The 22,470-nt window shown below is 41.0% G+C and overlaps 1 protein-coding gene across 4 annotated transcripts in view; it reads left to right on the top strand.

The window, feature by feature from the left end:
• kaznb (kazrin, periplakin interacting protein b) overlaps nt 1-22,470 on the top strand; it is a 104,803-nt gene that overhangs the window by 53,703 nt on the left and 28,630 nt on the right. For all 4 annotated transcript variants that reach the window (XM_068712241.1, XM_068712243.1, XM_068712245.1 and 1 more), the window contains exon 4: nt 20,579-20,686. In XM_068712241.1, the coding sequence (XP_068568342.1) occupies nt 20,579-20,686 (108 nt within the window). The remainder of the gene's footprint in view (nt 1-20,578; nt 20,687-22,470) is intronic.

Genomic DNA, 22,470 nt, shown 5'->3' with positions numbered 1-22,470 from the left:
AATGTGAAACAGTTTTTTGTCGCACTCTCCTGTTTCCTGAAGCTGTTGTAGTGGAATAATCTCTCTTTTCCTTTGCTTTTCCCGCTACAGTCGTGGGGAATTCCAGCCATCTCAGTGCTGAGTCAAAATGTGCTCCCAAATTACAGCTAATTTCTGAGAGGTTTACGGTTACATGGTCTGTAGCGTGTTTCGCAAGAGGGAAGAATTTGAATCGTTCCAGATATGTCATCCATCTCACACGAATAAACTGTTTGGACAGCCTAAGCAACACCACACACACACACACACACACACACACACACACACACACACACACACACTAACTCACTGCCTGTGACAGCAGTTCAGCCCTTTGTAGCCCAACATCTGAGTGTTTTGTTTTATTGTTTTGTGTGCCAACAGAAAGGGGAAATGTTGAGGGGCGAGCCTTTTGTCAGTGTCTGTGCATTTATGGATGTCTGCATTGTTTCCATTAGGCGCTGTAGGGTTTTTCCAGATTTCGAATGAGTCCACGAACGCGCTCCTCTTTAATCTTTCTTCATCACAAATATCTTTGAGCTTAATACAACTTAAATTATAGCATATGTCCCAACTGATTCATAATCACTCACAGCCACAGGCACAGATGCTATTCTCTATAGGTTTGAATATTGGAGAAAATGTTTTGCTGCTTCCTGCATTTCCTTCTGTTACAGAGAAACAGAAAAAAAGAAAGAGACCAAAAAGAGAGAGGAAGGCACACAGAGGACATCTAGTGCAACTAGAAAAAGAGACGATATGGAAACAGACAAGATGATATGAAAGGGTAAAACTCTGAGACTTTCAACAGTCCAATGAGCTGCGATGTGAAGAGCAGCAAAGCACTGTGAGAGACAGGTGATGAGTGTGTGGTAATACACCTCCAGACCTTAATTGGTTTGAATGAGCAGACTGGAGAGGCTCTTCCATCAGGCTGTGGATGAGCAGACTGTCAGGTGACGAGCCGTGGAGGAGAGGACTAATTGGTTCTCTCCTCCAGACACGACTCCTGTCTTTCCTCATGCAGCTGACAGAAACCTTGGCTCCTTGGTTGATTGAGTGGGTTTGCTGCAAACCCAAAGCCTCATTGTTTACATGTCTTACCTGCTTGTTTATGAAATGTGCTTAAATTCATGAACCAGGCTTAACAGAGCTCAATGTATACTCAAATGTCACTTCTTTTTTTTTTTATTTGAACTCATGTCTATATTGACTAGAAAAGGCAACGTTTTCTGATTAACATTAATGCCTGGTCGCTGCGGAAAATGTACAATTCACACGTTGCTGAAATACTAAGTAAGCTGAAGTGGCAGCTGTAATACAATTACTAAAAGAATTTGACATGGATGTTAAGATGGAATGCCTGAAAGATGTTGAAGTTTAAGAGTGAATGCTGAGTGAAGTAGAAACAACAAGTCCTCCAAATGAAGCGACACAGTATGTTGTTTGTCCACCTTCCTAACACGACACTTAGATTAGCAGGACAACATCATTGGTCTATGCCAATGGTCTATATATATATATATATATATATATATATATATATATATATTCAAGTCTAGCAGTAGTAACGTCTCTGTGTAGTCAACAACTGTTAAATCAAATAAAGAAAGTACACATCAATTATATTTTGACAATTATTATTCTGAGTTTTCAAATTGAACTGGATGGATTATAAATAATACATATAAATACTTCAATAAATGTTCTTCTCATTTCAAGTAAAATAAGGGCTGGATTAAAGAATCTCTGACATAACTGAAAACCTTTTTAAAAATTGCATCTTAATAGGAAATGGTGCATAGTTAGAAAATCATTTCACCTCAGGTTAATAGCAGACCACCTCAAGGTGTCACTCAGAGAGAACCAGGACATTCTGATGTAGCATTTCAAAATGAAAGCCCTTCTAAATCGCATGCATGAGCTAAATTCAAATCACATTCATGAGACAATTTGTCCAATTTCAGATTAGATTTTAGAAGAAAGTTACTATATCATTTCACCTCAGGTCGGTAGCATGTCATGTGAAACAACTTCTGTGACTCACGTAATTGTTCACCTGCCCTTCGTTCTCTTTCCTCGTCTCAGCCCCGTGTGTGTAAATTACTCACTGGAGTCAGGAAACGTGTCAGAATACCCATATTTGATTGACTGAGCTGCATCACGTGATGTGATTTACAACGCATGTAATTGGTCGGTTTGTTTCTTGGCCCACTGACCGAGAGCCGTAAAAGGCTAGAAAAGCTGCGCCGGTTAAAATATAGGCGCTCCGTCAAAATGTAATAATTCTCAATTATCCATTGGTTTTAGGTCCAGGGTCCGGATACAACGGCGTCTGGGTCCGGATCCGGACCGCGGTCCGCCTATTAGTGACCCCTGGTCTATGCCTTCCAAAACCGTATCGGATCACTGCTGAAAAATCTGATTTGTATTGTGACACTATGGTTCAGGTTTGGCGCGGTTTCAGCACAAAGACAACTTCCCGTCATTATCACAGCAGCTTACAGGCTTTGACACTGAAATGTAAATAGTTATCGTCTTGGGGCTTCTGCTGAAACAACTAATGCGGACGTTTTTTTTCTGGAGGACGGCCTCAAAGTGACTGTCATGAAAGGAGTTGAAATGTCAGTCAAAATGTAGGTGATAAACTGAGTGGGAAGTTTCAGGTGAAGTGTAAGTCATCACAGAAATGAGTGCCAGTCCAATTGTATAAACGAAAACAGGGTGTCAGCTGAAGTGTGAGCTCTGAAAGCAGTTTGAGTAAATTGAACATGAACGCTGGAAGAAGTGGGGTGAGGAATTTGTGTTGTTGTTCAAAGTTGAAGACACTGAAAGGAGTTGAAATGTCAGATCAAAAGAATTGAAAGTCACTGAAATGCCTGTAAAGAATTGCTTTTTTTTAAAAAGGTTTCCAGAAAGAAATAACCAGAATAATAATATTAAAGATGTAAATACGTAATAAGATAAGATATGCAAAGTGTGCCTGTGCTGTAAACACACAGACTTGTAGTATCTCTTACAGTATTTCAACACACATTCTGTTGATTTATCTGATTTCTGCACTTGTGCACTGCTGGCTAAGTACTCTCAGGGGAGACGGCACATTGACGTCATTTGATTTCTCCGACAGGGGTGTGAGATACTGAAGTGGCTGTTAAAAATGCAGACTGTGACTGCAAGAGTGTCTCATTTCCATGTTCAAACGTGCTCTTGGTATTAGAGGAAGTGGAGTCATTGTTGCTGCAGTACTTTTTGTTCCAAGTGGATCCTTTAATACTGCTGATATCAAAGGATTACGCCAAGATTGTTTCGGGCCTTACATATGTCTCTGTGTCACTACCTCGTATTAGCTTTCTAATACAGTCTTCTTCAGCTGTCTGATTACACAGCTGGAGGGTGAAGGTACCGGCTTAGGAATGACTATAAGCCAGCAGTGAATCAGTGTCTTTGGCCTTTACTAGACTGTCCCATCTGCCATGCTGGGAGTGACGGTAGAGCGGGATCTTTGGGGTTGGTTAAATCAGCAGGGGGTGGGCAAGTCCATCGCAGGGTGGTACGGGGTAAGCTTTACCATAGTTCATTAGGAGGGTTGGGTGGGGGATGGAAAAGATGGGAGGTTGATCCCCATGGTAATCTGTGTCCCAATCCCACATCTGGGCTCCTCAGAGGAGTAAACTGATGCTGCATCAGCAGCGTTTGGACTGAAAGAGAAAATGCAAAGGAGGAAGGACAGATATGGACTTTTCCTTCGTGTTGAGGGCTGAGAAGATGCTGCAGCCCAGCTGCATACCATGGGAACTGCATGGACCTGAGACGAATGGAGGTACAGCAGCAGCAATGCATTACTTTTCATAGCAGGGTCAGAAATGCAGCGAGGCGCTACATGCATTAGCTGCTATTCAGTGCAGCTGCAATGCAGTAACTTTTGAATCATGAGGTTGTGTGTCTTCAGCCTAGTCATGAGATATGCGTGAATGTGAATATACCATTCTAGCATTATGTGCAAGTTGCATACTGAAGCCAAGGCACAATGCTAGTGTGTGTGTGTGTGTGTGTGTGTGTGTGTGTGTGTGTGTGTGTGTGTGTGTGTGTGTGTGTGTGTGCGTGCGTGCGTGCGTGCTGTGAATGCCCATGATTGGGTGATACATTTCAAATTAATTAAGTTTGTGTCACAGGGGGGCACAGGCACATCATGAAACAGGAAGTGGATGAGTGTGAATCATTATGCGGCGCTGCTCGCTGCACTGATACAGCAGTCCGACACAATAAGTCTTCTGAGGCTTTCCTTTTTTTCTACCACTTATTTCTGCTCCAACAGCTCCTTAAAAATGCAATCCAGCAATTAGCTAAACTTACACCATCGCTTATTTTGGTTCTGTGAGCTCTACTTCCCTGTTCTAATGAGCTTACTAAATCTGTTTAAATATTATGTATTTTTTTTTTGTGTTTGACGGTTTTGCCATTTCCTGACATTCTTAAGCATTCTAAATTAGCCTGTTTAGCTCAAGTCCTGCTCATCCAACAGCAGCCAACTGCTCTGACATTTCTAGGCCAGGATCAGGTATGAAGATGAAGAATGGTTAATTTAAGAAAGGCCAGCCACCCACTCCCTTCGTTATTTCAGAGCACTTAGGTGTTGGAGAGACTCACTTGAGAAGCTTAAGCAGAGTTAGTTTTATGTCTTTTTTAATGAATTCTCTAGACGTGGTTGTATGTAATGTACCTGTCTGAGAGACAGTTCAATGTACTCCATGAACTGTCTCTCAGACAGTTCATGGAGTATTATTTCATTTTATCATTCTATCTTCAACTTTATGCTTGGTATCTGTATTAATAGCTTCAGAGAATCATATAGAAAATGATTTAGCTGAGATGGTAAGCCTCGTGGATCCTGATCTAAACAATAATCACACACATTAAATGTACGGCGTGTGCTCTGTGAAATAGTACCTCTGCTCTTTTTTGCTTAAGGTTATGTATTTGTGTGGTCTTTGCTTCAGAGAAGCTGGCCCACCTCCCACTGCTGCTAACCATTATTTATATGTATTCTATAAAATATTCTGTACAATAACATAACACTGTTGGCCACCTTGTTATGAAACCATTCCTTGAAAAAAAAAAAAAAGGAGAGGAGAGGAGAGGAAAGCAACATTAATATTTCAAAACAACTGATGCAGAGGATGTTGCAAAAATGCAATAGTAGTTCAGCGAGCATTTAACAGAAAGTGGCATAAAACAATGTTTTTAAAAAATGTGCTCTTTATCATCTCTGTTAAAGTTAAAAGAGTTGTGTGTGGTGACCTCCAGGTTTCTGACTTATGCATGAAGACTTTTGACTTTTAATACCTCACGTCAATCGTATGCTTTATAATTCAGAGGCTCTACTTTCTCCGAAGTGCTCTAACATTTTCTTTAGCGAGAGGATTAAAGCTTAAGCCAAAGGTTGCTGCCACAACTGTTACTTAGCAACCCTGGTATGACGGCATGCCAAGGAGCAACAGTGGATGTTGAGGCCTCTCCAGTTGCTTGTTTTATAGCTGCCAGTTGATTTCAGCCAATCTAAGAGAAGAAACTACTGTCATTTGTTTGGTTCTTGGATATTGTTTTCATCAAAGTGTGCCCTGTTAAATGAGCATCACTAAATCAGCATCTGATCAAATTAACTCTGATTTGAATTGAACATAAAAGCTCCAATCATCCATAGTTTGAGATAATTCATGCTAGAGCCGACACTATTAATCGGATTTTTAGAATTGATTACTTGCTTAAGTTGTTTAATCAAGTAAAAACGCCAAACATACTCTGATATGTAATTTGATTTTGATTTACCGCTTTTCTCACATTTTCTGTCACTGTACATCAAGTCAGTGTGTTAGTTCAGACAAAACAAGACATTTTAACATTGACTTGTTCCTCTTTTAAATTAGCACAGACCTTCTATCGATGTAAGAAAACACTTACTGTGTCTTGTTCATTGGTAAAGGTCTTCCAAAGTGTCATTTTGTCCTTTCACAAGGACATTTAAAGTCTTATTAAAGTGGTTCTGCAGATCAGTTAAAGGTTCCAACAGTAAATACACTGGAATTTGCTTTCAGATATGCTGCTCCTTCCGCGTGGACTAATTTGCAGTCAGGACCATAGCTATCATAGAGGACTCCGAGGACATGTCCTCGGTATGGTCTCTGCTTTAATGACCTGAGGACAAGGTTACATTACATGATTACACATAAATTTGTTTTAGGCAGAATTTCAGAGCCAATATTCTTGAATGTTACAATCTTTAATCTAAATGTTAAAATAGAGGGAATATGTATTTTTGCAAAAACTGATTTACATCCTGCAGGCTTTCAGGTTTTAGATCACTGTGAAGAGAGCTGAAATTTAGATGTTTTTGGTGACTTAACATTTCTTGGGCTCACAACCTTCAGTGTTCATCAAATCCAGGCTATGCAACAGATTTCTCAGCTTGCTATTTTGTCTTTAGGTAGTTTCAGTCAACTCATTAAGAAAATGATTTACTTTACATATTTTAATGATGATGGTCAACTCTTACCTCACATCCTTGTGCTTTTATGGACTTGTTTATTTTTCTTGTTATGTGTGTGCGTGGATGTGAGTTTTGTGGTGGTTTTGAGCAATTCAAATTCTAAGCTTGACATACTTGTAATACTTTCTCAATGTATCTCTCCGAGCATAAATAAAGGCTCAATTGAATTGAATCTGGGAATAGTTATGAAACTGGGAATCAGAACCAATATGATTATTATTATTTGCTCCAAAAAAGCTCCAAAATATATCCCACATTGTAAAAAAATCGGAATTATCATGAAACAGAGGTATATTTTACTGACCCATAAAATTACAATTGATATTTTCTCAGTCAGTTATGTTTTCTTGAGGCAGTTCAGACACATTTGCCTGTCTGTGAATACTGAAGTAATCTTCTGCTCCACACAACAGTAAGCCTACTTTCCCCCAGACAAATTTCACACAGTAACTTTCATGGTTAATTGATCTCCTGTGTTGAAATAGAAGCTTTCCTCGGCTGTTCAAAGTGAAAAAAGTGCTTATTGTCTGAGGTTAGCCAGATGCTCAGGAATGTCTTGGGAGGTGTGCCTACAGAAATATGGTACAAAACAAAATGGTGCCTTAAGACTCTTAGCTGACTGTTCGTTAATTAACACTTTGGAGGAAGAGGGAACGATGAAGGTCTCCAGTCACTCCAACGCTGTCCCTGGAGAGTGCACTGCCTCAGGTAGACACAGGAACTGAAAACTCGCTGTTTCAATGTTTCCGATTTGATAATGATGCCGTGCTGATACTCCGCAGTGGTCTCGTTGAAGGAATTGCTGGTGTCATAAGGATTTGTAAAACTGAATGTTAATAGAACAAGTTTTGAAAGTTTCTCATATGCCTTCTGCTCTTACTGTTTGACTATTTTTTAAGGGACTTCATGGCTCTCAGGCTGGTGGCCTGCAGGGTGCTGGCTGTCTGCATCTCAGAGCCTCTCTGCTCTTATTACTGCAGTTACTCTCCTGGGAAGTGGCCCCAGCAGATCGAAAGAATAATGTTCAGTGCATTCGCATTAAAGACGTAGGGAGAAAGAGTGACGGACAGAAAGAAATGGAGAGAGAGAGAGAGAGAGAGACAGAGAGAGCGAGAGAGAGAGAGAGAGAGAGAGAGAGAGAGAGAGAGAGAGAGAGAGGTGACGTCTATTACTGCAGGAGTTACAGTACAGGGGCAGGAGAGGCATTTTAATAATCATAAGGAAAAAAAAAATCCTAAGAGAGAAAGAGCTAGATGAGTTGAGGGATTTGGGGATTTTAAAACTTCGAGAAGAGGTTGATTGATGAAGGAGGATGTGGGAAGAGGGGGCAGTGAGAGAGAGGACATTTGCAGTGTTGGCGACAACATAGGAAAAGGCAGGGCGAATAAAGAGTGTACACACTGACATACGGAGAGAAAGTGCCTGCGTCGCTCTCAGCAGTTTCAACTCCTATAGCTAATGAGATGCATTAATCACTCAGTGGACCACGAAGCCAGTGGGCTATTGTCTGCACTTGTGATCTGCAGTATCACACAAAAGGTCAGCATCGTGGACAGGTGGAGAAGCTTTCTGGACTGTTGCCTACTTGCCCTGCTTCCTATCAGTAATTATCATTACAGCCTATAGCAGGGGTGCAGGGAAACAAACGGAGTGAGGAAGAAAGAGCTCTGTAAACTAGCATGACTCAACATCTAACATCGTAGACCACAATGACTCTTACACACCATATTCTCTAAATCTTATAAATGTTGAATTATTACACGTTGAAGGGGTTAAACCCCACAAAAGATGGATTCATCTGGTTTTTGAAGAGACATTTTCAACATCAGCTTGCATCAGACCGTTGTCCTGACAGCTGCCGGGGACGTTGCGCTGTCTTCTACTGAGACATAGTTTCATCAGACAATGGTACTTTCAACTTTTCACATTAGTTTACTTCAGTTTTCTTCCATTTCTATCACTCATGAATGATACTGGGTCTGTAAATTCCTTTCTTCCTTGCGTTCCAAAGTTAGCTTCATGTTTCAGGCTGGCCTTTCTCCTCGATGATATTTCTAGTTCCAAAGGGTATTTGGCTTAATTATGTGAGCTAACATGAAACTGATGCTCCCTTCCAAAACTTCCAAAAAATTTCTGAGTATTTACTGAGAAATGTCTAAGTCAGTAATCAGGAACTGACTAACTGTTCCCTTTCTTGAATAACTCTGAATCAGAGACAGTCATGTTTTATCTTTTTATTGCTGTTAATAAATCTGTGTACTGTATTGGCCAGTCGAGTCGGCTGAGGAAAATATTCTGAAAAACTTTCCTTCAAAAAAAACAAGTTAATACTTTAATTTTTATCTGAAACATGGTTGCATTGTGCTGGAATATAACAAACTTTGTACCATTCGATAACAGAAATACTTTTTAACTACAGATTTAAGGGCCTTGTGCGCCCCCACAGGTGTATTCACTTCTGAATAGACTTTTATTCAGGTTGAAGGTAGACTGAAGAATGATAAAGGTGTAAGTTATTCACCCTGATAGAGCCAGAAAGATGTCAATCAAACACTGTTTGTATGCTCTCACAGTCTGCAGGTTGACGATGGCTGTGCAGGACATTTTACGATCACATAAAAAAGAAATAATGCAGACAGTATATCATATAGATACAGTACATGACCGTCTTTTATATAGCTTTAAATGAAAAATGACATCGCGACACTACTGCAATTATTTCTTCATATCTACATCAACATGGTGAGAACGAACCCTGCAACATTCGTTCACAAAGGAATCCTTTCAAGCATGAATTACGCACACAAATAATGCAACATACATGTACTGTACGGTATTACATACTGATGCCTATTGTAGCTATTGTATCAAGGAACACTTCTAACAAGGCAACCATGAGGAGACCTTCTGCACAGGCTACAATCATGTTTCACAACCAGCAGAATGACTTGACTTTGACCTGCCTCAGTCTGCCATGTCACAGTTTCTTAGCGCCCAGAGTAGATTACAGCAGCACGGAGCGTTACCATTCCACTACATGTATATTATTATCTAAATATATTGAATTGCTCTCAAATGAAGGGGGAGATTATTTCTTTCAACAAACTCTGCGACCCTGAATGGAGGTCACTACTAAAACCAACCAAATGTTTGTACTGGAGCTGCAGGTAGCAGAATATGCAGTAATTGGACCAGATTTAAAGTGCACTTATTGCCAAGTGTTTGCTGCATGAAGCGCATGAAGCACTGTGGTTAAGTTAGTAAAACTTAGCTGAGATGCTAATTAGCACTTTCACTGCCATCCCACTAATTACAGTCTCACGTAGGCTGAGGCACTGACAGAGAGCAGAGGATGATTAGATATTAAATGCGGATGCTCTGCTTCACGGGAACTCATCTCTTGTGCTGCTCTCTGATGCGGTAGGAGAGGAGTAAGTGGTCAACTCCCTGCTGCCGGAGATTGTGCCTGCACCGAGACATTAGTCATTCTGAGCGGTGCCTACTGCAGAGCGAAAAGCTGATTCAGGTTCTTATAGGACTGTAAGGTATTGCAAGACGAAGGCGATGACCTTAAAGACTTTAGCATCTATTGTAACACTGGCTGTGAGTAGAAGTCCTGGCGTGGATAGCTTACTGGGTCATTTTTCATTTGCTGAATTTTTTTCACCATTACTGTTAAACTCGCCACCACAATGGGTAATTCATCACCTCACCAGGGGGATGTAATTCTGTGGGATGTATTTCTTCCTCCAAGGATAATGGAGTGACTTTACTATTTCGTTTTTTCGCAAACTCATACGTGCCTTCATTATCAGATCTTATCATGTAATTCACGTGTTGTAGTATGAATAGTGACAGGATGGGCTGCACTGGATGTGAAGGATTTCCATAATAATCTAAATCCTCCTCCTTTGCGGACCAGGTCCAATTCACACAGTTGGTTCTACCTTTTAAGTGTGAGACAGAGGAGCCTGTAGGGGGTGCTGTGAGGTGGGTCAGTTAGGGCACTGTTGTCAGGTCACCTTCCCTCTTCTTTCGCCAATGTTACTCAGATATGTGAAGCAAGGGTTTAACCTTTCATTCCAAACACACAAGAGTGAATAGTTTGCACGAGGTGGTGCCCAGAATGACGCAGTACAAGGCGGCTAGCTAGACTGTGACACAATAATGTTCATCTGAATGTGAAAAATCACTAGAGATGCGCCGATCCGACTTTTTCAGTCCTGATACCTACAGTATACTGAGCTCTGATACCAGTGTCTAATACGCTGTATGCCTCACTGTGTGGACGTCACTGGAATCATTATTTTCTGTGTAAGGAATCATTAGGCTTGACTGATATATTTCCTAACTTTGTAAAACTAAATGTAACAAGTAACTACATAAATATAAATGTACTGAATTTTAGTTTTTTTAAATAACGGTATTCTAATCCAGATCGGCCTATTGTCCCCAATACCTGATCCAGCTGTTTGAGTCAGTATCGGCTCATCGTGACTAATCACAATATACATGTCCTAACACGATGTTCTCGATACTTTCATTCATGCCTGAGAGGTTTTACGTACAAAAGGATAAGAGAGTTACATAACTTCAGAATTCATTAAGGGACAAATGAACGTTCCCTCTCTACGGTAAAATTATAGCCGCCATAACTTTTGTCTCGCGTCATGGCCAGAATGTCATTGGACAGTCTTTGTAGAGGTCAACTAATTTAGGGTCAGCATTCAATTTACTGGTTAGTTAGTTACATAGTGACTATGTGGACAGCTATAGCTGGCTCAGCTGCCTGGAAAAGCTCAGACACTCTCTCTCAGTAGGAAATATTTGACATCTCTCTGCACATTTTCAGATTTGAAGTTATGGTGTGAGAGCCCTGTTAAACTAAATTCCACTGGTTGAACTCTCAACGGTGTGAGCAAAGACGCTATGAACATTCATTTATTCCTGTGGCAGTGAACTTAACATAACGATAACATGTTGTTGACCGCAGGGTGTCTTCACTGCCTCTTGAGAAAGCCCTTGGGTGTTGGGGATGAGTGAGTGCTTAGTTTTTCTGTGCGGTTGTGTGTTTCTTTTTTCATGCTTATTCATTTTTGTAGTTTTCTTGTGCTATATTTTTATTAACATGTTTTTTTTGTAATTAGGGATAATCTACTGTGAAATAAAGACGGAGACAGGTTTCCCCTCAGGGAAAATCAAGTATAATGATCTGAATCAGAAATTCATGTATTCATTACCCCTGCTGGTATAATAATACAAGCTGGGGAGTTTTTATACCAAATAAATAATTTATTTTATTTCATTCATTACATTTAAAAGGGGTTTACTTAAAAATTAAAAAATATAAATGTAATATTTAAAAGGGAAAATTGTGTCACAAATTTTGCAGACCTGTTGTAAATCATTAATGCATTTTTCATTAATGCATTTTTTTTTTTTTTCACGGCCCTCAGACTCACAGAATCATTGTTTTCCTGCCAGTTTTAGCATCAGTACAGCAAGAGAACACATTTTGACTAACAGCTCGAGACTTTTGTTGTCGGGTCCAAGGTAGCAGAAGAGCACTTGTGGCTGTTTTTCATATCACGCTTGGTGCCAGCAGCACAGCATGGCTTTTTAGTACTCTCTGTTTTTTCTCCTGCAATTAGCAACTGTAACAGACAGAAGTGTCAAGAAGCAGGCAAGCGCTATTTATAACAACAGCAAGATATGTCACACCACAATAGCATCTTTGAAAATCAATGACACATGTTGCCATCCGATTTGACTGTTGTGTTTCCTCCTGCAGAGATTTAGTCAAGGTTTGAGTTAAGCGTCGCTCTATTGAGTTGTTCTACACTACATATGATATTCTGTTTGAAGATGGTATGTAAGCTAATAAAGCTGACCGTGCGGTTTCCTGCGTGAGGGATTCTCATCTTTCCGTCAGTAGCTGGCTTGTCAAGGCCTGGTGGACATGGTAGTTCTATTATTCACCACTGACTTCACTGTGTTGTATTATTCTGGCTTGATGAGTAGAATAGTTTTCCCCTGGAGAAGAACCTCTGCTCATTGAGCTGCTGTTCCTCTTTCCTCTCAAACCTCACAAACACACTATTAATTCACCTTATGGTTGCGACGACAGGAGTGGAAAAATATGTTTTAAATAGTATAGCTAAGTCTTCTCAACCATTTGCACCCAAGAGTTCCCCTCTAGCATGTCTTTTAAAGGCAGATGATGTCCGGTCTGCCCCTTATGTCCCGGTCCCATGCTGTCCAGAGAGAAAAGAGTCCCTCTTGGATCCTGCAGAGGCAGCTGGGACAGGCGTGGCGGGACTGGCATGTGTGATAAGAGCGTTAATCAATTCGCAGGCCCATAAGAGGATAGAGGTCAGCAAAACGTCTCACATTTTCCAAATGTCCCTGCGTACTCGGACAATATTAAAGAGCCGGGGCCAAGCCCGCTGCTTCCATCATCGCAGCGTTTACCCAAAGCAGGAAAGGCCTTGGCACAAGAAGCTGGAGGATTTTTTTTTTTTTTTAGTTGTCTCACTGCTGGATTCCTTCCAGGCAGTTTTTTTCTGCTTAATCTTCACTTTAAATCCGCCCTCATCTAGCTTTCCTGGTCCGGCAAAGCCTATGAGTCATCGCAGGGCGGCTGATGCCCTGCGATGACCAGCTGTGACCCACAGTATCAACCGGATGAGCCATAAAGTCCGTCTCTCTTTGTGTGTTGTGCTCTGGTGTACAACATGCATATATGAGCAAATTTAGGTATAAATCGTAATTGTGAGGATATTGCAGCAGTTATGACATCTTAGAGATGGTATAGAAAGAACTTCAGATTCTCCATTGGATTATTTACTTTCATGCATTTACTTTCCAAGACTTACTATAAGAGCTCTGTTTGAAAAATGTCTTGTATTCACTCTAACATATTTTCCATCTGTTGGACTGTGCCTGAGGACTAAGGCAAATTTAGCTGCATGGGGGAAAACCCCAAAGTCAATTTTCAGTCATGAATTAGTTAGGCCCATGTCAGTCCAGCTGAACCTAGAGCTCACTATGGCGCTCTTGAAGGAGGCCGTGTTGGATTAGCTGCTGTACGAATGACTGCAGCTAATCCTCAGGGGTTACAGAAACATCTATTACCTCGGCCATATTCCACATTTTTCCCCTGGTCGAGCCACAATGATAATGATTCCAAATGCTTGATGTGCTGTCCTACATCTGTCCTATGTGCACATCTGTAAGGTAGCCAGCATGAAGGATTTTTTTTTTTTTTATAGTTGTTTATCTTTAAACTGTAGTCTCTTACTATTCCAGTTTGGCAGGTCAGTTCCACTGTGATTATTCAGCAGCCAGCATAGATCGTCATACCAGTCATATGGAATGATGCATAACTACATCATCCCATAGTGACTCCAAGGATACGCATCGTCACTCAACCTTGTTTTCCTGCTGGTATTGTAATGAATAATCAACTGAGGTAGTCTCTGCTCTCTTGAGCCCTTCAGCTGTTTTGGTTTCAGCATAACAACATAGCTCAGTTTAATCACAGGACTGAGCTCTGCAATGCTGATATTGTTTTGAACAGATGTGGCGTGTGATACTGAATTGGTGATCCAAAGGAAAGTGGTTCAAAAGTTCCCCTGTGTACTTATAACGGATATACACATTTGTCTTTCAGTTGACATGCTGTCATTTTCTTCTGACAGAGTTTAATTAGCGACTTAATTGCATTGACCTGTTAGGACTACTTTATTTTTTATGTTCATTTGACAAGGAAGTCCCATTGAGATCAAAAAAATCTATTTTTACATGAGACACCTGGCCAAGGTAGCTGCTATACAAACTCACAACACATTCAAAAACAACAAGCTAGGCAATCTGAGGTAGTCTGAGGTTTTGGGAGAGCAGATGAGCGTCTTTTATCTTTTTCTCATCCTACAATTATGCTTTGTATCAGCCATCCTTTGCAATATAATTAACAGTTACATAAATTCATAAAAGTTACATAAATACAAAACACCAGAGAGACAACTTTCACTTGTGCCGTGGTTCATAAAGGTGCTCTTTGCCATGTGCAGTTCTGTCTCTATACCAGGGATTTGTTTAATGTGTTCATGAGAGGTTCCATTAAGATATTAAGAGGATGGTGTTCCAGTTTTTCAAAGGCAAGAGGAAGGTTAAAAAGGAACATTAATTTCCCTGCAGTGCTTTTTTACAAAATGAAACATGGATTGTATCTCATTCGTCGCTTTGTGTGCATCAGCCAAATGGATAAATGTAAAAAAGTTCAGCCACTATAGGATAAAACAGACAGATGAGGATATGTGTTTTATTATAATCTAGTGAATTGGACAAATGACAAATCACTACTTGACTTTATTTTGACTGACTTTGTCACATTGTTTCAAAAATCTCCAAACTGCCAAACAACTGGTCTACTCTGTGATTTGCAACATTAGCCACAATGGCCTAATACATCCTGAGATATTAAAGGGATAGCAACCCCTCATAAACATTATATCATCACGCAATATATTTTCTTATCACCCATCTCTCAGTCCTGTAATGAAAATCCCGCAGTTTAACAACAGTGAAAAGGACTTCCTGAGGTTTGTGATTGCCTGTCAGGGCGCCACCTCTCTACAGCACATGTTGCTTTTTTAAAATCCTCCCTTTATGTTGTCCTTTGACACCGAAATCATTAGAGTGAAAGAAATGCGCCATAACCGCAGACTGCTGAGCAACTGAGCAACACCAGCCCTAACACCGGTTACCCTGGACACTCGCTTCCTTAAAGCAATTTCTCCTCATTGATGTAATGACTGTGTCCCTGAACGGGCTTTTTTTTTTTTTTTTTTTTTTTCCACGCATGTTTCCTCAGGGCAGGCGGCTGTCGTGCTCTTAACGGCAGCACACCGACAGCACCCAGAGGCTGTGGATCACGGCAGCCTTGGAGCAACCTTTCAGGGCCGATGTTCTGTGAGCACCAGGAGTATTGATTCACTGTGTCACGTATGATTATAAACACAGATTAATACAGAGTAAGTTTCCAGCCCCAGGCGAAGTACAATATTGGCGGGATGACATTTTGCTGCAGTGTTTTGGCTGCATGTTTGGGATATATAACAGAGATGTGACAGCTCCACCTTCGATTTACAGCATATAGTCTCACATTCAGTCTGTCCCAGAGGAGAAATCTGTCTGTTGCTTTTGTTAGGGTGTAAAGAGTGTGTTGAATACTAAGTCAACTTCTCCCCAAAGTATTTCACTGCTGTTGTTAAAGAATTATTTGACACATCTACAGCCTGTGTTTATGGAGGCTTCAATTTGTTGTTTTCTGGTTTTACACAATATTTTGATTTCGTATCGAGCTCTGTCATAAAGGAACTTTAGTTCCGATTCATCGTTGCCATCTGTGTCAAAGGCCGCTAATGACACCTACCAGCGGAGATGCATTGTGCCGTGGGAGTGCCGAGTCAGCAGTCTGTACGCTGGGATTTGGGTGAGCTCCATGTGTCTTTGCCTGATAAAACCAGACGCGACCTGTGAGCGCCGGGGTCAGGGATGAGCAGTCTCCCCTGTGAAATATTCAACACTAAATATCTCAACCGAACTCAATCCCGTTGTCTTATGTAACCAAGCGATATTTCCTGGCTCCGTCTTTTGCCAAAGGTTAGAAACCCAAAAGGCATCACATCATTTAGCTTTGTTAATGTATTCACTGTCGCGAATGCTGTGAAATTCCATTTAGATAGTGTTTCAAATTCTTCTCACATTTTGTCGTGCCAATTTAAATAGAGAGAGACCGAGAGGAAATAATAGCAATTTTAACACTGTGGTTATTGTCATGCCGATGGGGAATAATTACTGTGTAACACAGAAAATGGTTAAATTCTTTAGGGCTTTACATTTTAGGATTATGAGTATGTCATTTTCCCCATAAAACATCCAAACTATTGTGTTACTTAAGCTTTTAATCACTGCTTTTGTTCTAATACTTCCTTTTTTCATATCGCTCTTCTATGAACATAAAATAAGCAATTAACAAAAACAAAAAAAAAAAATCCCCTGCATCCATTTCAGAGGCTTTGAATTGCTGTATTTTAATGTGCACCACAACCCCCAATCATCATTATCCCCCCCTCTCCCCTAACAAAAACCTTTTAGTCGTTGAGAGTATGTGGAAACAATAAACATTACAGTGACCTTTTGTTCCGCAAGTGTGCTGATAGCCAATCACATCTCAAAGCTAGCCTGCTCTTTTACACACACACACACACACACACACACACACACACACACACACACACACACACACACACACGGCCTGGTAATTACAGCATGTTTTCAACCATTGTAAATGATTGTAAGTGGTAACTATACGTGTTTGTCCCTCAGAAAGATAGAACACATAAAGCCGTGATATTGCAGTCAGCAGGACAGGGTTTCACAGTAACATGGTGATGTTCCCTTGCTTTCCTCCGCGATGACTGATACGGGAATGAATGTGTCTGCTGCCTGCATGACGGACTGAATGCCAGTGTAATTAAAGGTTGTGTGAGGGTGGGCAATGATGAGCTGTCTGCACACCAATGATAGTTGCCTCCTTTTTCTGCTTGAATACCCACTCTGCTTGTCTCCTCTTTCCATCATGTCCCGTACAGTACATGTCGACCGCATCCCTCAGCTGTTAGCGAGGAAGGGAGGTGGTGTCAGATGTTTGGATAGCCTCTCTGACTTCCTACCGCACCCGGGGATGTTTCTGCAGTCACACACTCTCAGTATGTTCTCATTAATAACTAGTGGGTGTTTTCCCTTGTGATGCTGTCCGGGCTGTGTTTTTCCCTTGTTGTCTGTAAGGAAGTCTCTTTAATATTTAAAAAGGTGGTGAGAACACTTTTAAGACTAACATTAATGTAAATGTGTATTTATTGCTACAGTAAAATAGATCGGCTTTGTAAATGAGATGTATTGTTTTCGCCTTGGAGGAAAACAACCAAAAGGGGGAAATTTTCTTATTAAAATGTATTTCTTTATATTTTGTATTAAGGTCTGCTGTCTGTTTCATTGGGCATCCATCTCTGGAGGCTGTGAATGTATTTGCATACAGCTAATCCAAAGTGTTTTGTTGTTTTGTTTTAAATCACATTTGCTTCACATGATGCTGTCATTGTCCTTTCATCAGCATGACTGTGACAATAACTGATTGCAGACTTGAAAGCTACAGTTACCAAGAACAAGGTTGTTAGCAGTGCGTCTGTGCGCAGTGAGACATGTTTATTGCATTAATGATGTCTTAGTTCCATTTAAACGGCAAATCAGCGATTCTGGAGAGAGATTGCTGTTATTTGAGCTCAACACCCAAACAAATCCCTCTCCTCCAGATTTACTGCCCCCCCGCTGCCTTTCTCTTTATACATCCATGACCTTTCCCCTTTCCACTGCACGAGAACGAACGCCCCCCTGTTGCTGATTGGCTGGAATAGTGTGGCTCGGTCCGAGCAACTTTGTTTATTTCACATTTACAGAGCCAGGACTGTGCATCAACACCGGATTATTTTTTTTCATTACACACTCAGAACAGACGGCTAGCAAACTGTGAGGAGATGTTCGCTGAATTTGACAAAAAGTGTTTTGGAGTAGGATCGCCGACAGCAACTTTTGCAAGCTTTTCCAGTGAGCTATCTATTTAAGTAGTTAGCTATCAGATAAGGGGATATCAATATAGAAGACAAAGTAACCTACCTTGTTTTAAAGGTAGTCCATTTTGATAAATATTCCCATCCTACAGAATGGGACACATGTATTCAAGCACATTTATTTCACCAGTAGCTCATCAGGAGAGAGAAACTCACAACATCAACTGTCTATAAAGGGACATTTCAGGATATATCAGCAAACATTTTTTGTCTTTTGATCAAAAATGTTAAATTGATACAATATTAAACTAAATGGATTGGTTTGACATTACAGTAATAGTAATTACAATTTAATATGAACATACTAGACCCTGAGATTACTACATACTAGGCCTAATTTAAATTTCCCATCGTCCTGAGTTGAAGATGAGATATAAAACAAAAGATGTTTGCACTTGGCACTGCTTCACAGTCGTTGGCCTGCAGTTTGTGCTCCTGTTCTGCCTGGTTTGGTCAGTTAGGCTACAAATAGACACTAGGCCTCCTCATTTCCATAACCTTTAACCTCTCACAGCAGAGGTTCAACCAGGCAGAGAAGAGGTGACAGATATACTGCTCACTCCCCGGGACATACCTCTCTAGAGCACATTCACGCACTTTACAGCACTGACACAGACACAATGACGAGGTGTTTTCCCCGTGAAACACAATGAACCCTGGCTAATGAAAACCCCTCGGGAATGGGAGGTCATTTAAACCAGTGAAAAGTTCAGATGGCTGAAGTATGCTGAAGTGCTAGGGCGAAGCGTGTTCATTATATGAAGCACATATTTCCAAACGCAACGTGATAATTACGCTACATCGCTCCTTTTTCTCATTTGACAGGCTGCTCATTTAAGAGCGATGACATTTTTAAACAATGGCTCCCCAACCCTGGCCGTATGTTACAGCCACAAATTTATGTATTGACGTCTTTATTTTTAAGTGCACAAAGCGTCAGCACCTTTAGCTAAGTGCTGGAATAGATTGTCTGTGAATTTGTCTGACTGCCAACAGCTCTCTCTCTCTCTCTCTCTCTCTCTCTCTCTCTCTCTCTCTCTCTCTCCTCTCTCTCTCTCTCTCTCTCTCTCTCTCTCTCACTCTTTCATTACTGTTGGTAAAGCAGCCTGTCCGCTGTCCAATCTCCATATTAAAGAACAAGGGAAAGGTCAATTTAACAACACCTAAACAGTTATCGACGGGTCAGGAGGACGGAGGAAGGGAAGGTCAGTCATCTAGATAAACATCATACGGTCGTGAAATTGAAACTGTCAAAATATGTAGATTAGGAGGGAAGCTGAGATCATTGTTGAGGAAGAGTGGTTGTGCAGATGGCTCTGCTCAGAAGGCACCCGAGGGTAGACAGCAGTGCTGTGCTCATGGACGAGGTTTATGGTTAAACTAGAAAACACGTTTCATTTAAACACTGCATTAGCACGTATACAGGAGGTACTGTCACGTCTCCATCGGGTGTGAAATCCAACATTTATAGCGTCAGAGGGATTTATAAGATCAGCAGAATTACTTTCAGTTTGAAGATTTTAGATCAATAGCGGCATCTAAAGCCCTCTTGAAGAGGAAATCATTTCCGTTGTAATGCTTTGGTATCTGCTCTACAAAACCATTTCCCTGCACAGAGAGGATATTGCCCCCATCCAATAATCATTGTAATTTTTATAGCATTTCATGCTTTACACATGGAGGTGAGACGTTTAGGAAAGGAGATGAAGGAAAAGCAGTAGACAGAGGGACCTTGATGATTTTAAATCAGATATATGTTTATCTCAATCTAGCTTCCTTTTGAAGCGAGAGGAGAGAAAATGTTCGATCGACGGCCTTAGTTACTGGAGCTCGCTGAAGTCCTTGATCTGTGTCATTAGCTGAATGTATAGAGCACAAAAAGGTACAGTAAGAGTAGAGTGGAATCACATAAATGGATGGGTGGATAAAAGACACTAAAAAAAGAGAAAATGTATGAAAGATGAATACGGGGTGATCTAAAATATGGCAAAAAGGAGTAAACATGTAGCCAAGCATTGTAACATAGACAAGCATGAATCACTACTAACACGGTTTGTGCTTCATTATTCATTTGAAATGCCGACGACAAATGTAGTGATTTGTAGGACAGATTCTATAAAGCTCAGGAGTGCGTGTCTAAATTGACATCACGTCAGAATGAATTGTCTGATTTAAAAGGCCTGCTGTAGCTACACACAATGTTAGTATGAGCCCAACATACTACAACAGCCCTGCTGTGTGAATACAAATAAGACATTTTAATGAGATCTAATCTGATGGTGTGAATTTACATTGATTGTTAATATCTTTCCCCCCGCAGATCCATCAATGCATCACAGACAGAAGACAGTTGTGACGGACATGTGCTACCCGACAGAGATATCCAGCCTGATGGACTTTGGCACCCCAGACTGCTCGCTAGGCAAAGGTACGGTGCCGTTCGAAAATGCAAGGTGTTGCCTTGGTGACAGCAGGAAGTGTGCGCGGGGATTTATCCTGGCAGTTAAAAGACACAGAGCTGTCAGCTTGACTGCGAGGTTAACACTGGAGCAAAGGCCTGCGCAGGCTAAGAGTGTGAGAGCGATCAGACAGCAGCTGTTGGTACCTGGCCACCAGGGCCTAACACTTCACCGCAGGCTTTGATTTATCGCAGCTAGATAACATGTTTTGTCATCCAATGTGTGGAGCAATAAAACTCTTAGACTGGATTGACTTCTTACCAGAGAAAGGAATTATACTTTGCAAATTGCTTTAATCTGAATGGAGCTTTATTTAAGTTAATTGCGGCAGAGTTGCATTGTAATGTGCAATTATTGCAGCAAGGGCACTTATTTTCTCCAATCACTGTCATCAGTTTGACAGATAAAATGTTTTATAGAGAAGCCTGTGTGGCTCAGGATAATAGTCTCTCTCAATCCCTCGTGTGCAGTAATCAAACTGACCAGCCTGTAATAATACGCACAACAAAAGCTATTGATCATAAAGTTTATTGATCGCATCTGTATTGTCATCCATTTCTTTTTCTCATCATGGCGACTGCTATTATTCTGTATTATTCTCACATTGATGCCAAACCCGAGACTCTGCAGTTTAATTCCCTCAATAATTTCATATCCAATCTTTTCATCCCATCTATCCCCGCGAAGCTGGCGGAGCCTGCTCAGCGGCTATTAGACAAGCCTCACGTCATTTCCACCAGCAATGAGCAGCGACAGTGGTGACCTCACTCACTTATTCTCCTTCTTCCCCAGTGCCCATCACTGCTTTTAGTCTCCCTCCTCCTCTCTTTTTTTCCACCTCTTCTTCTCTCTTAAGGCTAGCTAATATCTTAATGCGGCTCCATTCCGGCTCTCTATCAACACTCCCCGGCACTGATAATGCAGACTGACAGGTCACCCGTGTGCAGCTGAGAGAAGCGAGAGCAATACTGCGGAGGGTGTAGAAAAAAAGAAGGCCTTTAAGGATTTCTCCTGGCTTTAATGTGAGCAAAGCAAATGAATGACATAGTGATACAGGGAGTTAAGCCGAAGAATAAGGACACTGAGGAGTGGAAAATTTCAGACTGAAGAACTGTCAGGATAAAAGCAACGCCGTGAATAAGATTCAGTGTAGCTGAGAGGCAAGCTACAGCATGACCTTCAAATTATGAAGTGCTACATTTGGTCCAAATTTTTTCTTATTCATGTAAAAGGCTGTAGCTCTTCAGACAACTTAAAAGCAGCTCAAGGCAGACAGGTTCGAATTTCCACTTATATACATAACAAAGTGATTTTAATTAGAATTCTTTAATTAGAATTCTTTAAATTCTATACATTTGGTTCTGTGAGATATTGTAGCTGTAATACTACCGAGGTGACCAGCGCAGAAAAACGTGTACTTTCAAAACATGCGATATCTTCTAATAAGGCGTTAATTGTATTGACTATATCGCTTCAATCTTTTGTCTCAGCTGGGATCAGTCAGAGAGAAACGAGCCTGGCAGTAATCCTTGAGGTGTCAGCGTGTGATTGACAGATCCATTGCTTCATGTGACAAGTATGTGGTTAGAGCACATCTGATCTCTGGACGGAACTGAAACACCGAGCGTCCTCCTCTGTCAGGCAGGACAAATGGCATGCTCGCTCTGAACTGCTGTCACGTCTCTAAGTGGAAGAGATTTAACTCGTCTTTCTCTTGCACACAAACTCACACACATTGTGCCTACACCCGTGC

Source organism: Cebidichthys violaceus, unplaced genomic scaffold (genome assembly GCF_023349555.1).
Source record: "Cebidichthys violaceus isolate CVI_PGR_0920_01 unplaced genomic scaffold, fCebVio1.0.p SCAF_17, whole genome shotgun sequence".
NCBI classification, from domain to species: domain Eukaryota; kingdom Metazoa; phylum Chordata; class Actinopteri; order Perciformes; family Stichaeidae; genus Cebidichthys; species Cebidichthys violaceus.
The sequence above is the reverse complement of the archived record's forward strand: the minus strand, read 5'-3'. Positions and strand labels throughout refer to the sequence as shown.